The sequence below is a fragment of the Diadema antillarum genome, unplaced genomic scaffold, assembly GCF_040938485.1.
Source record: "Diadema antillarum isolate AM-2024a unplaced genomic scaffold, OU_Dant_1.0 scf00000072, whole genome shotgun sequence".
NCBI classification, from domain to species: domain Eukaryota; kingdom Metazoa; phylum Echinodermata; class Echinoidea; order Diadematoida; family Diadematidae; genus Diadema; species Diadema antillarum.
The window spans coordinates 1,636,746-1,662,671 of NW_027270961.1; the positions used below are offsets into that span (position 1 = coordinate 1,636,746).

The following is a 25,926-nucleotide window of genomic DNA, read 5'->3' on the forward strand; positions in this document are numbered from 1 at the left end:
ATATCATCAAACTGATAGAGCTATGTAAAGCACTGGTCTAAGAAAAGATTTTTTTTTTTCTTTTATAAAGACTCATGTTTTCTTTGTTAATCTGATAGACAGAATGGCATCTCAGATCAAAACATGTCATTTTAATCTAAGGATACATGACGTCATAATAACTATGCCACGTAGATAATTTAGAATTCTTAAACCTGAGGCTACATAATGTACAGACAAATGCAGTCGCAAAAATCGCATCAAACTATTGTCGTTCTCCGAACAAGGCTCAGGGATAACCCCATTCGCCAACCAATGACCAGCTTGTGGCTGTAGAATTCATTTGGTCGTAGTACACTTCTCGAAGATAGAGACCATTCCCGGCACCTGCAGGTATTAAAACCGAATAGATGACAATGAATATCAGCTTTATCATATCCTTTTCATTGTCGTTGAGGGATTTAATCTCATTAAAGGCATCAAAGTCATACGAGGGCCGTGACATGTGTTCATGTTCATAATAGGCGTGCACTCACTACATTTGTCAGTAAAGTCACTCCGGATATCAAAATATTGTGCACAAATGTTAAACATTTTATTTTACATTTACAAATCGATATAGCAGTTACCAACTTAGTCTTTTGTTTTTAGGGAAAAAAAAAACACACAGGAAGCTGTCTCAGAAGTTGTAAGGCCTAATCATCCATGGTTCACTCGTTAATGAAGTATTGTCCTTAATGACGATTTGGTTTGCCTGAATCAACGTTTTGTAATTGCAAGAATGGACGTGAACACTTTGCGAGTGACTGTGAAGTTTGAATTAGATATATCTCAACAATCTTCTTCAAAGTCCACAAGAAGCACGGTGAAGGATCAGACAAATATATCAACTATTCATCAAAGAAAAGTCCATCAGACTCATTCACATTTTACTCATAGATACACAAAACATGAAGAGTGGACCACATTTCACAGGCATTCTATTCTAGCAGTTCCCTCCTTTTAGATTATCGATAAACACTGGAAAAAGCAAATGACCACATCATCGAAATCATTTTTTTTTCTCGTATGCAAATATGTCCGAGCGTCATTCATCATAGCTCACCTGCGTATTCGAGAAACCTTCCCGTGCTATTCCCTAGAGGTTCGATCATCGCCATCATACTATACTCCCAGTACTCGGCATCAGGTACGTCAGCGAGATCGTCCCAAGGAAGCTGTATGGTGGAACGGACACGTCCAGGCTCGTCGAAGAGCTCGAAGAAATAGTCGTCATTGACGCTGAAGAACGATTCGCCGAAGTCCGTGCTGATCATGATGGCCTCTTTGTTCTGTGAGATGCCATAGAGCTCACCGGTTTCATTATGAGCACCGATCACGGTAGCCACGTTGTTATCGATAGCTGTCAGGAAGAAGGAGACCAAATATATGACGTATATGAGAGATAACGAAGTTAGTTATTCTGATATGTTTCATGTGAACATTTTGTCCATATACGAACAGTAGTAGCTACAGGCTAGATAAGTAGAGCCCATTACTTATGTGTGGACGTGCTTGGTACTAAAACAATGATTTATGTTTTAATGAAATCAACCTAAAATAGAACAAACATAACAAAACAAACAAACTCAGTCACGTCAGTGGTCCGATACCTTTTTCTTTTGTTATTTGAATTATGGAGAAGATTTCCTTCAGCTCACTTATACGAATAGGTGGATATTTTAGAATGAAGTCAGATTTCAAATAGAACATCCACCAAAGATATAACGTTGTGCAGAACATTCTGACTTATGAGTGAGTACTTAATTGCGATCTGCTTGTTAATAATATATTTAAAGTAAGCAAATAAATATCTCGGCTAATATCTGGACAAGATTACTGATGCGGAAATTCTGAAGCATCTCGGTCACTCATGTCATGAAAGAGCAATTATGACCTACCTTCCCATGTTGTTCCATTGTCCTTTGAATACGAACATCGCGTCGGGCCACTGAAATTGAGCAAAAGAAACACAGCTTTGTTGTTACAACAATGTTATTGCCGATGATGATTTCTGAAACGGTAATCATATGCATTTATAAATTACGTCTGAACAAATGAAGAGCTCATGTTTTGGTTTATAATCATGATATTATTATGATGATGGTGGTGATACTACTACTACTACTACTACACTGTACTACTACTAATAATAGTGATAATGATGATGATGATAATAATGATATTTAGTAATGATAATAATAATAATATTGATGATAATAATAATAATAATAATGATAATGATAATGATATTAATAACAATAATGATACCGGTATGCATATGTCGATAATGGTCAACTAACAGTAAGTTAATCCTAGTAATCCCTCACCAGACTTGAGCGATCAGACATCAAAATTCACTGCCAAAAAGTAATGCGTCTCTTACACGTAATCAAAGGATGTTATGAGATCACTTGCAATGCAAAATGGCCGTAAGTGTTTAAATCCTAGACGTCAGTATAATGTAACAGATACTCACTCTATGTACTCCAAAATACAAACGATGACAGTATTTGAAAGCGGCTCAACCAGGAAACCTCGCTCGAAGTATCCAAGATCTGAGGGTCAAAGAAAGGTCACATTGGTTCCAGATTTTCTTCGAAGTGCCTATTTCATTACTTCGGAACATTTTCTATTATATTGTTACCACTAGAGGAATTAAAGAGTAGACACATTAAACCGCAGTTACATATATAGTACCAAACTTTCCATCGCCATGAGTGTATAACGAAGTAGGTGGAGCTGCCTTTCACTTTAAAATCACAAAGTTATATGTCAAGCAGCAAATATCAGACATTAGTGTTTGCCTTAAAAATACTTTGAAGCGCATTGGACTTGTGTCAAACCTATACAGTCTGATCGTGTTGGACTTTGTGTCAAACCAGTACTTTGTGGATTTAGGATTTGATACCGGGACAACGTTGTGAGTATTTAACCCTCACTTGTTAGCATGTTAGTTGCACACATTGGCAACCAAGCAGCGAGGCAATAAAACGCCAGGATGATATCAGACCACACAGCATTGTTTGTCTGACTGCCCAAGGTCCTAAATATTAATTTCCTGTAGTCGTAGAGAAATTTGCAAATTATTATCTTGAACTTGAAAATACAGGAAACACACAAAAAGAAGCACTATTAACGTTTGTAGCTTACCTCTTTTAGTTGGAGGTAGGCATACATCTGTTGAGGAAAGAACAGCAAAAAAAAAAAAATGATTATTGTTCTTTCAAAAGAAACATGTAATGTATAATGTAGTGATAAACATTCAAGGTGCAGATTTTTTTTTTTTTATAGCTAATTACCTGAGTAGGAATTTAACATCGATCAACAAGCAAATGTCCATGTATAAGAAAAATGTATTATCATTCTCCTTTCTGATCTCTTAAGAACACCAATAATTTCTGTAATGACTGTGGAGTGAATGGGAAAAGTAACTGCACATCAAGCCTTCGGCGTGAAAGAATGATAAAGACGCTCTGTAGGAAACCCGATCATTTCATTACAACATTCAACCTTTCTCGCGTATGCACTGGTCGTGACAGTAGTACAGTGCACTCCCGTTATAACGAACACGGTTATAACGAAATTCCGTTTACAACAAAATAAAAATCCAGGTCGCAAAATTATTGGCTCAATGTTTTTGTATTGTTTATTTGTTCGGTTATAATGAAATTTCGATACATGTATAACGAAAGAAATTTGTCGGTCCCGAGAACTTCGTTATTACCGTTGCTTATTGTTTCTTCTCGCAGACACCCGATGAGCTCAAAGCGCAGAATCGGGTAGTTGGTCCCGCTCTTATGCGTCTGTGGTCGTACCCGGATGTATCGGCCGTTGAAAGGGTTGGCGAAGGTGTGCATGACCCACGGGTCCTCCGTAACATTGACTTCGGGCACGAACGTGGAGTAATCGTTTTCGAAGGTCTACAAAAAGAAGAATGAAAGTCCAGATAATTGGAGTCATCAGGTTTCATAGCTTCAAAGCATTAAAGAGGCTTAAGTAAATATCGAACATGAGGTATATGCCATTAAGGGAATGGATAATGTTCACCTAACTCTTGAAAATACGGAGAAATTCTCCGTAGAATAGTTTGCAGCCAGAAAATGTTTTACGTTCACCGCGAAACTCATCCAGAGATATAATGCAAGTAGTGTTTTGTCTTACCACTTCAGAGCCATCCTCCGTGTAGTCATACCAGACAATATCCTCCTCACTATAACTGATCTTGAATGTCTCCACGTAGTGACTTCCGTTGGGTCCTTGCTGTATCTTGATTCCACTGAATCTCATCATTGAAGGAAACTCGATCTGACGAAAGATAATTGTAATAGGTACACGTGAGCATAGAATATCAGCCACCTGCCTTACTATCTCACAAGATAACTACTACAGTATATAATGCTTACTGTTCTCAAATCACTCCTCAAAGACGCCTAGTTATAATTATGATGATACAATGTATATATTTGGAATCTTGTAACATCGGCCGTAATATTTGTAAAATGTGTCACATCATACGTGACTATCAAGCAAACGATTTGTCAATGTGTGCGTATTTGACATGAAGCGGGCTCTAAATACCTCTGTACGGATTTTTTTTCATAGATTTTATGAATTACCCAAAATAACAGAAAAGGTACAAGAACAAAATGTGGGAAAAGATAGTATGGAAAGAGACTTGAATGTATAAAATGATGAAAATAGAATACAGGATTCTATTTAAAGGACAAGGATATTTTTTTCCGAGGTGTTCATTTCAGATGTTGCTATTTGTCTGTCTTCAAGTTTACTGATGGTGATGACAGTACAGTGACATGAAGGCAGAAGAATAGTAGAATCATATATAGAGAGAGGGGTAGAGAGGGAATGTGAGGGAAGTAAAACCAACCTGCAGGTAGTCGTTGCCCTGGTAGGGATTTGTTAATCTGACTCCCGGGGCCCACCCCGTTGGCGAATTCATACGTGACTGATGAGCCGCATGTGATTCATTTAAAGTCGAGCTCGCCGAAAACTGGCAGTCATTAATGAGGTAGTCCATGCGATCCGAGCAGTCTGTATGGTACATGAAAAAGGAGTGTAGAACTCATATCTCTTCAACAGGTTTCAGTGCAAGAAATTCACTCATTATTCTATTTTCTAACAAACAGTGAAATATAGCGTGACACGATTTAAGACAGTACTCCCATAGATGTCTAATCTGCCTTTTGGGCATGGGCCTAGAAAATCATTTCGTTGTAACACAGATCAAATGAGTTCGTTTAATTTAGAAGCTGTTATCAAGCACCAACCATTTTAATGAAGGTTTAATTTACGAAATGTGATTAAATGTTACTGAAATATTATCTGATATTGCATGCAATTTGATTAATAAGTAAATCTATCAATGCATTTCTAGTCAACGATACCTTCAATGGTGTAGGTAAGGTCCAGCAGGAGCATTTCCGTGTTATACCTGTCCCCCAGTATTACGTAACCATCGTTGTCAAGTCCACCTGTTTTGTAGTAGACGATCTCCATCGGGACTGTGGTGTTGATGACATCCAGCTCGATCGACATATGTCGACCATCGTCGATCGTGAAGTTGAACCACAGGGTGAAGATGTCGGTGAAGAACATCTCAGAAAACTGCAAGGAACATTTCAGCACAGAATCAACGATTTAGGTGACTAATATCCTTCAATACTGAGGTGACTGATACACAAATACAATCTTGGAGAAAAGTTTGAAACTAAGAAGAGCAAAACGATCGGAGGTATGAAGAGAGTGATGACAAGCAAGCCTCTAATATTCCCTCTACATAAACTCCTGCTACTTCAACAATCATCCCGAATATAGATGAATATCAATTAAGATTATTACTATGAAAGATCGATACCATAACAGCTACATGGATAAACCTTGTCTATGGAAGAGGAATGTGACAACTCGTTTAAGAAAAGTATAGAAAATAAAAAATTTGTAGAATATAAAGAGAACATAGGTCAATTGCATACAAAATGATAATAAAGTAAAACCACTGACTGATGGAAGCGATGTTAATCCCTAGATTATCCCTAGATTATCACAACGAATAGCTCTTTACCTGTCAAGTATCTATGTAAATTTCTAGGGCTGGTCAATGGGATGAGGAATGGCTGAATGCTTACGTGAAATTTGATTCCCTCGTCAGATGTTTCTGTACATAGTGACGGTCCCTCGATCTCGACCACGGGATCGACACCGATGTAATATGGAATCATGAGATTGACCACTACTCCGTGGGCATGAGCGGTAGACTCCTCATCGTGCTTGAGAGACAGGCGAGCATGTACCACGTCGCTATGGTGACAAAGACACAAGAAAACAAAGACATTTATGGTATCGATTAATATTCTGCTGCGATCCAGACTATCAGAAAATTAAGTGATGCTAGTGCGAACATATCAATACTCACATCTTATCAAATTCTTGTAAATACGGTTAGAACAAACGACAAACGCATCATGCTAAGCATTGCAAAATTTTCAGACCAAATCAGAAGAGTATGTGGTGTTGATTTTTTTTTTTTTTTTTTTTGGGGGGGGGGGGGGGTGTTAGATTCAGTCAACTGGATATGTTAAGTGAACATAGAATCACTATCCACTGACGGCATACTTGGGGGTTTACAGAAAAGAAAGCGAAGAAAATTAGATTTCAATACTAGATTGGAATAACGTTCTGCACATTGCAGAGCACGAAAGATCATGAATTTGGTCTGCCATACCCTTGGTGCACGCTGCGAAGGTCATAGTCCTCGATAGTCATGTTGAGATCGATAATGGGATAATCGCCAGGCATCATGATCGCCTCCACAGTCTCGATAAATTCCACCTCGCGATCCAAGCTGTAGAGAAACTTGATGCTGAAGTCGAGCAAGGTTTGGTTGACGAGTTGGTAGTGGTCAGCGAGTTGGATCTCGAAGGAGACGATGATTTCGTCGTCTTCATCTCCAGGTCCATTGTACTGATACTTGTGTGATGTACCTTGATATCAGGTGAAAGAACAGTTAATCTTATTTTTGGGATTGACTTTATAGTGCAAGTATTTCCGTATTTGCTAAAAAGAACATTGACATAAGTCGATATTATAAAGATAATTTCAAAGAATATAATTGAACTTCCAATCAAAACATATTTGCTTCTTTCAATGTTTGGTATAAACCCTGAATAAGTCAGACTCGTACTTGCAAATTGAAGGAAGAATGAGATCTGTAGCCCAAGTTGTACTGGACAGGACGTGACAATACGAAATAACGTTAGAAACAATATTTGTTTAAGTTCTGTACAATGTACAGTACAGTTTTGAAGAAGTTACAAGATGTTCAACAAGTTGTCTCGTTGATTAACACTTATATAAGTTCAAGAGATGACCTCCAAACTGTTAAAAATACTTTATGTTTGTATATGGGGATGGGGATTATGTGGATTTTAGTTGCAGATAGCTTTAAGTCGCAGATCACTTAATTTCATAATTATCCTCCTTCAGAGAGGGACTTCGTGTGCTAACGGGTATGTTACCGTTCCAAAGACCTTATTATTACATTAAGACATTTTTTATGCAATTCATCCTACCATGGTTCGTTATGACGCCGAAGTCGATTAATGCGGTATCATTCTGCGACGATCCCTTTGTCGACACGGTGGTCGGAATGAACTCCTCATCCCACAGCTGGAAGCAGCCAAAATTCCTGCCAACGTGCTCGAGAGTGATGTCAGTGATGGTGAGAAAAGCTTCATCTCCAGCGATGGGCAGGGAAAGATTGATGGCCATGGGGGTGGTCATCGTTGGTGTTGATATGTTCAGGTAGTAGCGCTCCTTCTGACCAATGGTCATACTTAGGTTTCCTCTTGGTCGAGTCACGTGGAATATGGGCTCAAAGTCCGTCTGTGGAATGGAATATCATCATGAGAGTGATTAGAGAGACCGCCCTGTTATCCACTGGACTTGATTAAAGGTCTAATTCGTATGAACTTCCTTACACAAAATGCCGATTATCAAATCAAAATCAAATCAACAGAAAGTAGGGATAATGAATTTTCTTGATACTTTCAGGGATGGGCTTTTCTTCCTAGATACACAGCTCATGGAGGGGGGAGGTGATGGCATAAGTACTAGTAGGTTAAAGTAAGTAGGTTAAGTAGTAGGTTAAGTAGTAGGTTAAAGTAACCGATACAAACCTCCTCCTGTATATTATCTTCCGTAGCGTTGAAACCTGACTGCATGATGAACTCATTGTAGCCATTGATGGTTACCGAGGCGCCCAACCAAAATGTGTCGCCCTCTACGATCGTTTCATTGCCTTCAAGACGAGTCAGCAATTGTACACGAACCTACAGGGTCACCGAGGATAAGAGCCATGAAACATGGAATTAGTGTTTTTTTTTTTGTTAACTAAAATGATGCCTCAATATCAATTTCAAAAATAGGACGTAATAAATTGCCTTGATATGTCACACATTGTACCTCTATCGCCTTGCCCTATCAATTCAAACAAATATCAACGCTATTTGCCGATGGTACTTCTCAAGATGATGTCCTTTTCTTTCAAACAAAACAAAAGGGGGGTTACGCTAAAATTGTATCAAACTGTAAAACGGTCGAATTGTGTATATGAATCTTTGGCAAACATATTTAACTAAAGTCATTCTAACTGGACAGTATGTAGCATAGTAATAAATCCTTTTCAACATACAATATTTCATTTTAGGAGCTGTTGAAGGTCAGTCTGAGAGCTTTCAAATATGTCGTATTAATGACTGCACATACCAACACTCTACAAGTATAAAGGCACACGGAATGATGAGTTCAATATCGCCTACTGGTCTATTTTTGGGCTACCGTCCAACTTTCTTTCATTTTTACCTTGTTCTTGTCGTATTTGACGGGTAGACCCTCGCTCTCGAGTCGCATGTTAGTAATCACTCCCGCGTCGATATAGGCGGTATCGAGATGCTCGTCGAAAGTTGACGAATTGTAAAAGGTCTCAAGGAATGTTCCATTAACGCATGGTACGTTCCATCCAGACGATATCAACCGGGCCTCGCAAATCGTTGTCTTGTAGGGACGCTCGACGTCGGACTGGAAGTTGATCTCGTAGTGGGCGATTGACTCCGGTGGGATGTACAGATCAAGGTTGAACTCAACTACACCTCCGATTGTCACCCGAGATTCTGCGGGATTGTTCTTGATGAAAGTGAACTCTGGTAGGGTGTCCTGGTAAGTTGAAAACAATAGGGTTAACAAGGTTAATATAATCAATATTGCATTAGATGTCAGCGAAATACCACAACATAATCGGTTTTTTTCTTCATGCATGTAATAACTTACCAAGAAAATCATAGCCTTTTTGTAGTGCAAGTTGATAACAATTTTAGTAAGTTCCAAGAATAATTTCAAGATAGCCATAAATTACCAGACGTGTAGCAGAGACTGAGTGACCAGCCATGGAGACGGTCAGTGAAAAATGCCTGACCCCCTTACCAGGTGAGTTGAGACTTCTTCCACGTCAACGGTGATAGTGTCCGCGGCAGTGAAGCTGTCCGTGTCACCAACCTGTACTGAGACTCCAAAGGACTGTGGGTCGGGCAGTGTGAGGTTGTCGGGTGGCAGGGCTGCGTCTTCGAGCTTGACCACAATTTGGCCGACAACACGATTATCAGCCTGTCTTGTGTTTGGTTCAACTCCTGAAGTATGATCGATAGCATGATCGATAGCATGATAACATACTTTTAGATCCGTTTGAATGACAATCATCAAACTTAAATGCATCTAAATTATGTGAACGTTTACTTTCAATTCAATTCAATTCAATTCAATTCAATTCAATTCAATTCAAAGGTTTTATTTTCACTTCTTTCAACAGAATGTACAAAAAGTATAAATTCGACATGCGCTTGAAGGAATGATACATAGATAGCAAAAAATAACATTTGTCAGTAGTCATTACAAAATGACGCATTTTTCATACAAACATATTTATACATCCTGCGAATCTTGCCTTCAAAAGCAAATGAAACCAACCTTGGGACCGACAAGAATCACTTTATTCTTATATTATCTAATGAAAACCAGGGAGGTGAGATGAAAAGGAGTGCCCACTCCTTTTCATCTCACCTCCCTGTGAAAACCAAAGTTACCACGAACATTTATTGCAAAATACCGTACTGTAAATCAAAAAGGTTACCCTTTAACTCTACACACGATTATTAACACATGCAGATGACGTACAGTAAGTCAGTTTTAATGAAGTTATTATTTCACTCAAATCAGTAGAGTCACACTTTGGTGACGGAGTTCTACCTGTATTCCTGATGGGTCCGATGTCGAGGAAGGCACGATCACGGTGTCCGTCCTCCTCGTAGGAAAGATACATTGCTTCTCTTGTATCATCGAAACACGGTATGTTCTCGCCTCCTAACCTCATGTGTGCTCGACACACCGATAGTGTGTTGTTCGGAGATTCGACATCGACCGCGTAGGTAGCCACAGAGTTAATGGGTGTGTACATGACGAGGGTGTAGACAGCCGTTCCACCTGCTTTCAAGTAGGTCGACTGTCCAGACTCAAGGTAAAACTTGAATTGTGGATCTTCGTTAGACTGTATAGGTGAACGAAAGTATATCAACAGTTGCAATAGGTTTGATACTTTTAAGTGTAATCCATTCCCACAATCAATACAGACAACTGCCATTCTCTAAACTGTTAGAGCATGATTAATCACATTGAAGTAAACATACAAGTTATTTGGTTTTTTTAACTTAAGGTATCGTTTTCAATACAGCCTAAAATGTACGCACTTGTACTTGATTACCTCATAACCGTGTCGTCCTTTCACCTGTACAGACTATTATAACACAAATTACGACCTTCTCCCATAAATTAATTTAGCCACTTAAGTCATAAACTATCGTTCAAGTTTGTACCTATGCTGCTTTCACAAGTCAGTTGCGCTGTGTAACATCAGTAATATCACAAAATGATGTAGAACAAGCTTCACATAGGCCAGTTTGTCCTTGGCGTATTAACGGTGTCCCTTTCAACTTTGTAAAAGTTTGTTTCATTTATTACAAACTCACTACTTTACTCTGTTGATAAATGACATGGATTGTGGACTGGTGGGTAAACCTACATTAGTCAGGGCTGGATCCTCGTCTAGCTCTGTGACGTAATCAATGGTATCAGACCAAGATCCCGAGTGCCCCCACGTGGCTGAGACCACTGTCGACAAGGTTTGGCCATCGGCGTGGTATTCGTGGTCTTCCCAGTGCATGTAGACGAGGAGAGTGACCGTGGCTGACAGACTGCTATCGGCATCCATGATCTCCGTTAGGAAGGCGTTGGTGATCACGCCCAGCTCCACGGTAGCCCTGAGAGGTGGTCAATGAACATCATTATGGCAATTCAGACTACAGTATGAGGCCATTTAATTCACCTCGTGGTTATTGCGAAACCAATAAATGTGTTTGATACATTAAGTTATTTGTTTGAAAAGAAGGGTGAAGTATTGTAATGAGTACAAAATGTTTCGATTTTTTAAAGTATATCTCGTTTGTAATGAATGATTCACCTGTGTGTCTGTCTTTAGGGTTCTGTTTTCATCAAGGTGGTCAGGAAACGTTATGTAACATTAAACGTGCAGACTATGTGTACTGTACCACATTTGTTTTGATACAATAATTGAGTTTGTCAAAAGTAACACTTGTAATGGTAAACTGACGCCTTTCTCTAAATCTGCTGCTTTGAAATCAGACTGCTAGAAGAAAAGCATCTGTGGTCATACCTCAGCAGTGAATCACCATCTAGTTATTGACTACTATTTAGTGTAGTGTTACCACAGGCACATTGTCTAACAGTCTAAGAGTGGATGTATTTTTGTTTGACACTGTATGTTTACGTCTTTTGATTAACTCACTTGTCTGTAGCATCCGACGTGTTGGACGTGCTCTCGTAGGTGAACACGGTTCGGTTAGCATCAAAACATGGGAAGAGATCCCCTACGCTCAAGACTTCCACTCGACACACACTCATAAACGGTTTGCGCATGTCGCCATCGTCCTTGGGTGGTTTGATGATTACGGTCAGGTCGGTGTGCGTCGTCTCGGCAGGGATGTCGATGTCGATGGTGAATGAGACAGCAGACTTGGAGTACAGCTTGTCATCGTTAGCTCGGTTGGTCAATGTGAAACTAGGTTCCTATAATAAATGTCAACAAGAATGACATTCATTGTTTTCTATGTCTCCTTGAGTACATATCTTAACAGTATATTACCAGCTTTCATTTTTATAAGTTTAATCTATTTTCTTATTGCTCAAAAGCAAACGGTGCTTTGTGGTATATGATACAAATATATGCACAAAAAGGACTTTAAAAATAACATTGAGAATGATTGACAAAGGCCGTATGACATTAGTTTTTGCTATAGTATGTTTAAAGATCGAGCGAAAAAAAAAATCGTTATTAATTAATATCCTGTTATTATCGTCAGCCAGGATTAACTACTGTTATCCTGCCGTACTGCCCGATGCCGTTTCTCTAGTCTAAAGCATTGGTGACTGATATACCATCTATTAGACGTATTCTTTGGTCCTTCTTATTAATTTGTGCTGGATGAAATCTACAAAATATCAATTTTGCGGAAAATCAGAACTTAAACATTGCGTAGTCGGCGAGCTTGTATGGTGAATAATGACATTATTTTCAACGACTTTAACAGACCTTGGCCGCTGATCCGTAATCTGTGAGTCTCTGATCTACGACGATGAGGGGGTAGTTCGTCATCCACATCAAATCCTTTCCTTCCATCTCGTAGCGTACTCCAGCTGATACCATTAACTCAGTGCCGTTAGAAACATCTACAGGAAAATTTCATAATCAGATCAATTTTTAAGAGCTTAGAGAATTTCCTGTGTTTAACAAATATGATGTAGGATAACAAACGTGGTTTGTGACTAGCAGGAATGATTACATTTTACATACATTGTCCTGTCATCGAATTTGATAGTAGATAATGCTATCAAACTGTAATGGGTGATTTTTTTTTCATTTACTATTTGAGTGAACAAAATCAGATTATTTAGCAAACAATAATGTATAATTGAAAGAAGGGAAAACAAAACGTACCAGGAGCGTCAAACAGAAGTTGCGCACTGACGTGTAGCTTTAGCTCGCTGTCCTCCGAGTCCGACCGCCTGCCCACGTTGGAAATACGACCAAAGTCAAAGCGTACGAAGTCCTGATTCACACCGTCCTGTAAAATAAGAAATATTACTAGTTATTATAAAACGCAAAGTAAACTTATAAGAGTTGGTTTGAACTATGAAGCAATTGATATGAGGGAGAACCGTAACAAAAAGATTTGTCATACTTCCAGCAACGTACTCGTATCTAATTGTAAATTGTTGTAGGCCAAATTCTGTTTTACTTCAGAAGATTATAACGAGATATCAACATGACTACAGACAATTCATGAATGGAAGTGAGTTGCTGATATATTTTTGTGATGTGATGAAGTAAACAGAAAAGTGCATTTGAGCAACATTGTTTCTTTACTCCACCTGCTCTGTGTCTTTCTGAGCAGCGATGAAATAAAGTGTATAAAAATACGATACACATACAATTACTATCGAACTATAAGTCAAAATATTTCAGTTCTATTTTGATGAAGCAGTAGTACTGGCCATGACCCTTCCAATTTGCTACAACTGGTTTCAACACTCACGATTTCGAGGTAGGATGGCACAACCTTCCTCGCACAGGGGATGTTATATCCAGCAGACACGACCTGTGCACTGCACACCCTCAGCTGAGCCTCGTCACTGGCCGTCATCGGCAACGATAAATCGACGATGACTCGCGATGTCGTACTTTCTTGGAGGTCGATGGTGATCACGAAGCCCACGCAGCCGCCGATAACCACTTGGTTACCGTCGATGGGATAGAAGTCGATTACGGGCTCTGAGGTCTGAAACAGGTACGGCCGAAGGTAAACATTTAAGATATTGATCAAAATAGGAAATGACGTTATAATTAGATAATACAAAATGTCGTTATGAAAAGCATGCCACTCGTTTTGTAATCGATTATTTTAGCTTATTGACCTCAAAACTTCGTTTTACTCGGATAGCCTATCATTGATTGGCCTTGCTACAAATGAGACAGTAATGAAATATTCTGGAACTCTAATTACGATAATTGAGTAGGAAAATGATGAAGTACAAGAAAAGAATGTCTTTGTGATGAAAGATTAAAAAGCCTTCGTGAATACAACAGTATATAGGTATATGGTAACTAAATTGAATTAGATGCGCTACCATCGCACCATAAGACGATAAAACCTCATTCAGAAAAGTGGAATGTACCATATCAGGTGAACTGAGGGGCTGAGGGTTGATGCCATACTGGAATGAATAGATCTTGTCGTCCCCAACTGAGACTGCGACCCCCAGCCAGTGAGTAGAATAATCCAACAGCTCCGTGCTGTCTGTCAGATGTACCACGGCCTCTGTACTGATTGTGTTACTGTCCGTGTCAGTCACACCGTAACGGAGTCCTGTGAATCGACATTGGACAAGCAAGTTATTCGTTGCGGTTTTCTGCATTAATTCTTTACAAATACTTGCCGATTATGTGAATACAAAACAAAATAAGTTTAGTCAAGCATATACGTATGTACACTTTCTAGGCATTTTCTCTTTGGTTACTACTTAAATGATGAACAAGTTTGTAACAACGCAATATTGGAGTTTCAAAGAAAATTTACTTTACTTAACTAATTCAAACTTTGGTTTAAATGCGGTTAACCAGAAAAAAAAAAAGAAATATAGTGCAATACTAACATTCTCTGTATGTATACCACACACAAAAAAATGAAATACTAAATTTGTGATGACGACAGTGCCGAATACTTACCGTTATTGACCCATGTACCAAGGTCAAAGGTCGCGAGAACCGTCCAAATCGTGCCGTTGATCTCTGTGGTTTCATACGTGTAGGCTTCGTCAGACATGCAGTCATAATTTTGCCCTGCGTAGTGTAGAGAAAGTATAAAACAACAACAACAGCAACAGCATAAATAAACATTTGATCCGTAGTGTCAATGAAAAAAGTCAGGACTTGAAAGTCAGATTCTACCTCACATTTTTCACATCATAATCACAATCACAATGCGCACGTTTTCGTTGAGATAAAACATGCTTTGCCACTGTATTCCGTAATGAAGCAATACGCTTTATTTTAAGATAAGCGTTTGTGTCTTACTATGTTAGTCTCGTCGGCATTATGTTTATGTAGCATGTTCATAGCATAATTGAGATGGCGTTCGTAATAGGATTAAAATATCAATAGCTAGGACAATCGATTTCGTGGTAAGGGATGGCTATAACTTCAACAACAACAACAACAACAACAACAACGACGACGACGACGACGACAACAACAACAACAACCCATTTTCAATTCCAGAGAAATAATTGCAGTTTATGTTACTCGTGGAATATTACAAACCTTTCCCTGCAAACTCATAGTCGCAGATCGTCATTGTTGGGTCCGTGGTGTAGTTGTCGGCAATGAGGTCGATGACGATGTCCTCCGTAGCGTAGTTGGCCAGGGTAATGTTGATGGTGAAGATAGTCGAAGATTCAACGCTCATGTTTTGTCCTAGCGGCCCGAATATATCCACAGCAGGAGTCTCTACAGCCTGCATGCAATGAAAATGATAACGACACACAGAATATTAAAATCTGTCTACATGTTACAGTTGTAAGTGTGATAAGAGAGACAGCAATCGACGGCTGACATGAACGAGATATAAGCAGTCTATATAGCAGTCCGTGTATCAGACTGTTGTTGCTTTCCTGCTGAATTAATTTTGAAAGAAGTTTGACACTTGTGTATATACTCTGTACGCTCTTACTATTGCATTTGAAATCTCCTTACTTTTGATTTGGTTTGGTTTAGCGTATTTACTTCACTACAGAAACTGAAATCTTTTGCTATGCTCTACAACTGTTTTCAGCAAGTCCGTTGAGTGAAATGACATGAGCATTTCTTTTTAAACAATAAGTGAATTGGAAACAGCTCAATGGACAAGTCCACCTTCATAGACATGTGGATTACCGTGAATGCAGCAATATTGATAGAATACATGTACATTGGTGAAAGTTTGAGGACAATCGGACAATCCGTTCTAAAGTATGAATATGTAAAGTTTCTGCTCAGTCACCGCTGAATGAGAAGGCTTATCAAGCTAATTGCGACGACATGACATTGTCCATATTGTGATGGTCCCACCTTCGTTAAGTTAGATGGGGGTGTCTTTGTTGAAGTGACGACATGGAAATAATGTATGTGATAATGATTTGAAGTTTCGCCACTTCTAAGGAAAGAACTTACTAAAATAAAAACCACATTATAAACCACTTACCCAAGTGTGGGTGTCATTCACGGGGGTGAACTCCATGTCGGCAGTCCACACGTCTTCGCTGGACCCGTACGTGACGGAGGCCGAGACGTGGTAGACGTCGCCGTACTGGGTGGCATCATTCGCCGTCAGGATCGCCTTCACCTGCAATGTGATCTGGTTCGGCACGTCATCGGCCGAGTCGTCGGCGTTGTTGGTGATATCACCGAGGTCCATTAAGACTTGATCGTACTGTGAGAACACAAGGTACACAAGAAATTATCCTTTCATCTCAGAGAAATAATGACATGTGACCCAACCATCAAAGGCTTTGACTGACAAAGAGCAAAATGTTTTCATATTTTCTTTGACTAGACTGGATAGGGCCATCAAGCACACAGGATTCTTTGTCGAGCCCTATGAAGGGCAAACAATCGAAGATGCGAATACCTGTATAAGTTTGAATATATATGACACAAACGAAGCCAAATAAGGTTCGACCAGCACTGATCATGACAATTACAGTTAAAGCATAAAAAGAGTTGTTTTAATGATTTAAAAACTCTTCTGCCAAAACCTGATTTACATAGATACTTGCGAAACAATACATATATATATATATATATATATATATATATATATATATATGAAATGGTATTTCAGTTTGGTTTTACGATGCCTAGTTCTCGAAAAAAACAAACAGATATTCCACTATTACTTACTCGTCCGTCATTTGACGACGCGCTGTACGATGTCACAACGCTATTGGAGTCGAAGCTGGGGAAGTTTCCGCCAACAGTCGCTATGACCGGATCGTAAAGGATGAAGACTGCACCATTGCCGTCGTTCTGGGAGAAGAACTCAACGATGACATCAGACGTCGTTCCCGATGGCAACCAGAGGGTGACTTGGAGCTCGACGTACTCACCGATATTGACTTCTGTCATGTTCGCCGATGTGTCAACTTTTTCGAAAAAGAAGGTCTCCTCGGAAGGAGTGCCAGAGTTCTAAATGACGCAAATACAAAAACAATGGATATAAAGTAAGCACACGAAGTTAGACTACATATGGTGTTTTGCGAATGACTGCTTGTGTAACATTGCTGATCGTTTTCATGATTTTAGATGGAGAATCATCATTACTGATATTAACATCACGATATTTGATGCGATAGTAACAACAATATTGAAAGCAAGAGATTATTAAGCAAAGGGTTGAAGATATGAGGTACGGGTTTCCTTCAATTTGTCTGCCCGCTGTACGAATGAAATTTATAAGATTAGCAACTGCTGATCTACATTTGTACAAACATGTCCGAAACAAAAAGGAACCAGCGGGAATCGAACCTGTCGTGTACTGGTGGAAGCGACACTGCCACCAGGCTATCCCTGGTTGCCGGCAGTGACACGATGAACCTAACCCTAGCTCCGAAATTCCGACATTGTAATGTTATGTAGTCCAAGACAGACAAGGCATTTAGTGACAGTAAGAGATTGTACAGAGGGGTGAAGATATGAGCGTAATAATAGATGCAGTATATGACAGGTTCAATTCCCGCTGGTTCCTTTTTTTAAAGACATATTTGTTAAATGGATAGATCAGCAGTTGAGATCTTACAAAATTGATTTGTAGAAAGGGCAGACAAATTGAAGAAAACTCATACCTCACAACAATCAATGTATCATAATGTTATCATCACGTGTTATAATCAACATTGTTGTCTCAACGAACTATAACTAATTGCTTTCTTGAAGACACGATTGTCAGATTGTAGCAGCACATACATCTATGAAAACCTTTAAACAAATGATTTGAGAATGCCATGCCGGCGGTTTCTTTTTTTTTTTTGTGTAAACATAATTACTTCAAGAATACTATTGCCCAGTTGCAGGAATGATTACCAGTTCACAATTATCATGGTCTGTCTCTGTAATTGTTTGACTGTTTGTGCACGTTTGTGTGTTCACGTGTTGGCAGTTATTTCCTACCATTTAGATTAACCTTCAACCCTGAAACTCACAGATCGTTTCCTTCTGGAATGCGGCACCATGGACTCGTAAGCTGCATACTTTGTGTCATTTTCTGCAAGCCTTCTGGTCTCATCAACTTTCTCTCCTTTGTAGCGACCAAAATCCCCTGCTGGTGGTTCGTCGTCAAATTCGACCATTACGACAACGGTATCGATGATACTTCCATGTTCGTCTGTCGAGGAATGGGGAATAGACTCTAGCCGTCTCCTCGATCTGTGCACGGGATTCCGTGCTGAAATCACCAACTTTTGCTTTGTTCCCGGAGGAGGGAAGTCACTTTTGTTTCGCGAAAATCTTTCGGACAATTGAATACCTCCTGTTTTCGGGTCAATGAGAAATCCTGAGTTCTCATTTCCGCTTTCGATAGCGTACAGAATACGGGCACATGGACAGTCATTTTCCGCTGTATCATCACATTTTTCTGCGTCTTTGTCCGTAGCAGTGACGTCGATGATGACTTCATCAAAATTATATTTGTCTATTATTACACTCAAAGACGTTTCCCCAAAAGAAGGCAGGAATTCATTTTCTGGAGAAAGATAAATCAGATTAGATAAAAAAGTTGAAAGTGAATAGTCATGTTGATATAAAATATGCAAGATATGAAAATGAAATAAAAAAGTGTTGTTCACTACATCCCTTGCTTGTTTGAGCGCCAGGATTGATATGCCAGTATGGTGAAATTATTTCTATATCGCTAGAATTCTTGGTCGTCATAACGAAACAATGATTTCTAAATACAACACAGCTATTCGATTTTAAAAAAAATTACATATGGCAATTAATACAATTTTTAAAGTGTATACATCAGAAGTGGATGTATGCGTTAAAGGTCGATCCTGTTTCCCTTTGGGGAACAGTGATCTAAAATTTTCAAGATATAACATTTAATGCATATGTGTAGGAATGTTGTACCACAAAACATCCTATCATACATCATTTCTGCGATAAAGCCTGAATAAGGAGATATCTGTAATTTCTAAAAAAAAAAACAAAAAAAAACATTTAGTCTGGAAGCATTTGTCTTATAACAATTGTTCACATTCTGTGTATTTAAGAATACACGTACTTAACACCGATTTTGCCGATTTGAATTTTTACAGTGGTTGTTTCTATTCCTAACTCACAATCTAGAACTATTTTTTAAGCACTAATGCTGGGTTTTTGTTTCATCTGCAAATGTTAGATTATGCCTATTCATTTCACTTTCATGTCTTGAGAGAGAATATAATTTATGAATGAAAATAATTTCATATATGCCCCACGGCTAACCGTAACATCACTGAATAATGTGATTACTACCATGCCTGTTGGCGACGATATGATGCAATACCTCCATAGTGATCGGGTTTATCAAAGGAAAAGGAAGTAGGTTTATGATTTGAATTGTAATGTTCAGAAAAAGAGCGATTATGATTGTTTCTCCGAATTAGACATGACTCATAGTAATCATCGTACCTGTATCCCTTTAAAACCCCATCCCTTAAATAGCATTTCATTCAGTTCGGCAAGTTCAAGACCAAACCACAGTCATTAGTCATGATTCCACAGTGTATACCTTGAAACAGCCGACTATCAAGCAATTATGCACAAAGCACTAAGATGTGGTTCACTATAACCACTTTGCACACCCTTGTAAAGACTGGTGACGTAAGGTGTGAGTTGTTGTATTAGATGTAAGGAGAAGCACTCATTAATAATTTAGCTTTTGAGCTGTAAATAATAGGAGTCTGCATTAGTAGGTTCGCGTTCTAGGCAGTCTACGTGATAAACAGGGGTCTGCTTGGGGCTCGATCGATACGACCTTCTATCGTACACGGGCGATCGACAGAAAGAGATGAAAAGAGGTATGTACGGCAGGAGGCTAGGTATCGATCGGTTAGAGACAGAGAGAAGCGACGGGAAGAGGCTTTGAGCAGCCAGCAAATGGCTGAAGGAAGGAAACAACTAGTTCAGTTCACTTTATTTCATTCAAGACTTGGATTGCCCAATTAAGCATCAATTCCACTACTCATTTTCGTCAGCAATCAACAAAAATTACGCATTGACCCATAGCCTGCAGTCAGACGTTTACGTTAAATGCCAAAATAGTTCCCCATGAAATGGCATTTGTAGGTTTAGATGACATAGCATCCATTTCAATTCAATTCAATTCAAATAGTTCATTTCCATATAAAGTAGCACAGGGTAATACACATAACGCTTATACATCCCTGAGCATAAATAAAGAATGTCAAATCATACAAATTTTAATAAAGAAGAATACAGACATAGCAAATTTGTCTTTATATTTCAATAAATGAACAAAGTAAACAACTACAATTATATATTTTACTGTAAATGGAAAAGAGGAATCCACAAGAAAGCAAAGATTGTAAATTTTGTGAATTATTCTAGAAGGATATAACTCAAGATCTGTCAAGGACTCCGTGTATGAAAATCTTGACGTCATGACGTCACACGAAACGGAGAGAGAGAAAAGACGATAATAAGGACAAGAACAAAAACAAGGAAAGAACCGGCAGAAAAAACGATCTCAAGAGAGGTAACAGAAAGAAAGACAAGGAAGCAAAAAGCAGTGATCTACAATTAGTTTTTCTTTTCAAGAAGTCGTCAATTTGGCTTGGGTAAAAAACTTGAGGTCCATTGAAGATTTGCCAACTAATATAACCCCGGCTATTGACATTTTTTTTAATAAAAAAAAAGAAAGTTTGCTTGTTTTATATGGAGCAGTATTATACTATAAGGAGCAGTAAGCAAAGGTGAATACCAATACAAGGCGACGCTTACGAAGAGGCTTGATCAACATACATTATAGTAACCATGCAGGAAAGGTCGAGAACGTTCTTACGTTAGCCTTGCCTGTGCAATACAACTGTAAAAAGGGAATTCCGACATAGTAGGGTCTAAAGTTACATTTGATGTACTGCCTGACTTAATAACAAAAGCCGCCCTTTCCTCAATGAGCGAACGAAAGATATGGAAGACAAAATTAGCTTGATTCGGTACAGTACTGCAACCAGGGTAACGGATTTTTTTTTAATTTTTTTTTTTTTTTTTTGGGGGGGGGACCCAAATGATTCAGAAAAATCGTTTCATTAGATGTTGTTGAAAAGTTGTTTGCATATTCATCTGCATTTACAAGACACTCGTGGGCCTACGCGCCATCATGTTGCTAGAATTATTGTAATTGATATTATTGATATCTTTAATGTAATATCATTTTTATCATTATCATTATTAGTATCGATCCACTTACGCGTGACAAAAGAAAAAAAAAACTTATTCTCCCAAGTGATTCCATTAGAGTAGGAAACAACTAAAACATTGAGCTCTGATGTCATTTAAATGATGTAAAATTTGTGTACATTGTGGGGTATTGAACAGAAATGAGATTATTTTATCAAGCAGGTACCAGGAGATATAACGATGAAGGTTAGTTGAGATTGCAGTGCATTCTCGGGCTGCTTTCTTAAAATTCATCTCCTGACCGCTCTCTTGACAAAAGATTATCGTGTTTATAAATAAACTTGATATAGATTCTCAAGAGGCCAGGTTTAATATCAACGGTAGATTACTCAATGTTGCAGATATACCCTGTCACTGTGTCATGGCATGGTAATTATTGTGCAGATGATATAAGCGATTATCAACGTTATTAATCCAATGTCGAAAACTGTTCGTAGTCATTTGCAAACGAATGTAGGGTGGCATTCCTATCAAGAATGCCTTTAAAGTTAAAGCCAAGACATAAATTTTGACATACAGATGAAACCGTAACTAAAGTTCAGACGTCACATTGGAACTCACCTAAATTCTCGCAACTCTTCCCCGACCAGCACGGATAGCATTCGCATAATCCAGTTGAGTTGTTACATTGACCATTATGACATTTCACCTGTTCATATCTACAAAACGGAAATCAGGCCAGAATAGATATCTTGATTATAATAAAATCACCAGAAGTTTGGGCAGCAACATGTATACCATGTACTGCCAACAACTTACATGGAATTATTACATTGCACAATCTTTGATATACTTCTGGATATTCACGATGGCAACTTACAGAATTACACGAAAACATGTAACAGTAATAACGCTTAGTTTTAGATATCATTGATTTGGAGTATTTGGTCGAATCAATGAAAGTTGTTCAGCCGCATTTCTAAAGTCTAAAATAAACAAATACATACAAAAACATAAAAAGTAGAATATGGTGAATGAGTAAATAGTATAGAACCATCTTAAGTCAAAATATATCAGGTATTGGACATTATAATGAGCAATTAACATCATGTAAATTAGATAGGCTTGGGTCTCACGCAAATTAGCAACGTCAAAGATACTTGAGCGTTTTATCATATAATGGTTCAGATATAATCACTAATGACAAACTGCGGGCGTGTCATAGACATTGTGAAATTTCAGTATTGACATCCAATATGCAATCCTCTTCCCCTCTCTATATGACGTTATGAGTTTCTTTATTCGTACAGATATCGATTCATTTTACGAACAATACCATTTGGAAAATGTCAACAACAAAATCTAAAGAAATGAATTTGGCAGGCTTACAGTCTGTGTCATACAAGTTCATACATAATAATGAAAGGTCGTTCGAATAATAAAACATTTTCCTGAATTTTTAGAATTGATGTGCAAGTACATGTACTACATAAATCAAAGCACAATTACATAATAATGAGCAAATTATCACTATAATAATTTCTAAATAACCAGAAAAAAAAAAGAGAATGACTGAAAACTACCGTACCTTGTACATTCCCCGTTTGGACAGTGGACGTCTGGTATTCTCTCACAGATTGTTGGAAAATTGTAGACACTCTCTCCTGAAACAGACATTTAGAATAAACTGTAATATTATGGGTATTCGTTGACCTTGTGTCGTGAATATGACGTCAATATTGGAAATGCTAACTTCACCTATTTTTTATAATCAATAATCCAAAATGTGGCAGAATAACGGATTTGTATATAAAATTCAAGCCTGATTCATTTACAACGAGTCTTAATCTTCCAAGAAAACCAATCATTCTACTGATTTTCTGGCACATTTCATCCACATCAATTTTCCATTTCAACTCAGTGTCAACATAAATTCCAAGATACATGTATTCTGTCGTTTAAATAGAGGGCGTTGAATTGATGTTGATAGGCAGAAAAGAGACATGCGGGTAGGCCCTTTACCAACTTAACCAAACAATAAGAACAAACAATATTTATGAGTTTACAAACCATGGTGTATACAACCAGAAAAAAAAAAAGTGTTGCGCATTGCGTACCACATACAAATAGATAACTAACAAAATAGAATAAATAAACAAGAGATAAACAACAAAATAATTATTCTAAAGAATATGTCTTACACGTCGGTGATCTCACGCGATTGAAGTTACACACAGTAATATAATACAACGTTCAAGAGCAAGAGCGCTTAGGGTGACACAACATTTGCTCCTCCGACAATTGATCCGGTCTTCATTTTCTCCAAGGACTTAGGGTTAAGGTTGTGATAGAATTTTAGGTTTATTTTTATGTGAGGATTAGGATCATGGTGAGGGTTATGTTTGTTTGTAGGTTTTATATTTGTATTAGGGTGCAAATATTTCAAGGGAGCAATTGTCGCTGAAGCAAATGTCATTGAACCTTTGATATCATCCTGGTCTGAGTTTTTTGTGGGACGGCTTTTTTTTTCTTTTACGTTGATTTGTTTAGAAAAGGTTGATGTGCATAAAAAATACAAAACATTAATAACAACGACAAACTCTTTCCTCGAACTATATCAATATTTTGATTCATTCAGCTTTGACATTATTTCATTAGTTGTTGGTAAGCTCAGTGGATGAAGCATTACTGCTGAAGATCATCAAAGGGTAAATGAAAAACCGATATGACGTCATCTAGACTGTGTGTCTGTGCTCTGTTGAATCAAACAAAGAAAAAGCAAAATGATAAAAATTGCCTTTTAATCCTATTCATAAGACATGAAATATATCACATTTACTTTTCTTTCTTCGTGTTCGGATAACAGAATTCCATCAGTTTCCTTAAAGTACAAAACAAGCCTTACCATTGGTTGAAACTGCAGCAAAGCAAAGCAAGATGGCGACCGTGGGCATCCAAACCCGAGAGGGCATCCAGAATAAATCCATAGCCATCGAAGTGTCCGTGTTTAAGCACGTCATAAGCCTCACATTTTAGCCAAAGTTTTCGTTAATATTTCGTGCAAAGGGTGTCGCCTGGTACAACCCAATATCACTTATACTATCTGGAAAAATGAATCATGATGCGACTGCTCTACATGGTAAACGAACACTGACGTGCGACGTTTTGACAAGTGTGTTACGTGAGCTTTGCTTAATCCGGTGTTGCAGCATCTCAAGGCATGGTTTGCAAGACCACATCAGTGTAGCCCGCCGTGGGAGTTCGATGCTAGATCTAGAATCGGCTACCGATCAATAATTTAGCGGACAAAAGGAAAGGAGTAGCTAATGCGTAATGCCACACAATAGATCTTGAGGGGCGTCAACAAAAGTTGCAACTACATCAAATTTGGAAAACGATAGTGCTCACGCATGCCCTTGAAATATAAACTTCTCTTTCTTAGCATATCTCATTAAAACATCGTCCTGAAATTTCATCAAAATCCATCCGGTAGACGTTCTAAACCATTTTCCATCTATTGTTTTCTGCGCAGTCTCTACGCACTGTGTGAAACCGATCGATCAAGTGTGTGTAGAGAGAGATCGATATCTTTCGTTTTTAGTGTGTCTCTATCCTGACACACTTTCTTACCATCCTACGTCAAACGATTTTCACCATCTCTAGAAATGATGATCACTCTTTGTAGGTATGAGGTATATCAGACTTTAATCGTGTTTGACTAGAGTATCAAACAGGATCATCTACATACATTTGCCCACCTGGTTGAACGTACATGTAGGCCTCATGTTTAAATCTTTTACTTGTAAATCTCTCTAATACACACACACACACACACACACACACACACACACACACACACACACACAGAATTGAAATTTAAAAGGACAAACTTAAAAGTCCAAGAAAGATTCAACTTTTTTGTGTTGTATTTCACATCTAAGCTAAATGAGCACCCTTGTTTCACTTCGGTCCTCAAGCTTGCACCCACGGGGATAGAGGGCGCAGATTGGTTCTGCTCACTCTCCGCTCTGCGATCCCAAATGGAAGACAACGGTTTCATCATTGAAAAAAATTGCAAGTGTTTTCGAAATCCATGCTTAAACAAATGTAATCCCCTTAATAAAAAAAGAATGGGTAGAAAAGCATCATAATTAAGAGTGTGTTTAGAGAACCCTTATCAACTACAGCGTAGGTCTACTGTTCCTATCATGGATTAATGACCTTTTTTTTTTTGAAATATAATTTTCCTGATTCATTGAGTACATCTGGTAGGA

General features: G+C 38.3%; 1 protein-coding gene across 1 annotated transcript; it reads right to left on the bottom strand.

The window, feature by feature from the left end:
- Nucleotides 1-268: 268 nt before the first annotated feature.
- LOC139717143 (uncharacterized) lies at nt 269-23,329 on the bottom strand. The gene is made up of 29 exons (XM_071628643.1): nt 23,241-23,329; nt 22,274-22,371; nt 18,454-18,992; nt 17,156-17,440; nt 16,458-16,685; nt 15,539-15,731; nt 14,945-15,058; nt 14,395-14,585; nt 13,755-13,997; nt 13,157-13,283; nt 12,752-12,888; nt 11,948-12,228; nt 11,165-11,402; nt 10,336-10,633; nt 9,517-9,719; nt 8,899-9,249; nt 8,214-8,366; nt 7,608-7,920; nt 6,761-7,019; nt 6,165-6,336; nt 5,424-5,643; nt 4,907-5,070; nt 4,183-4,326; nt 3,746-3,941; nt 3,172-3,198; nt 2,498-2,576; nt 1,920-1,969; nt 1,085-1,381; nt 269-366 (listed from the first exon to the last, which is right to left on the bottom strand). Exons 1-29 carry the CDS (start codon nt 23,327-23,329, stop codon nt 269-271), a joined length of 5,787 nt encoding a protein of 1,928 aa, XP_071484744.1.
- Between the last annotated feature and the right edge of the window lie 2,597 nt (nt 23,330-25,926).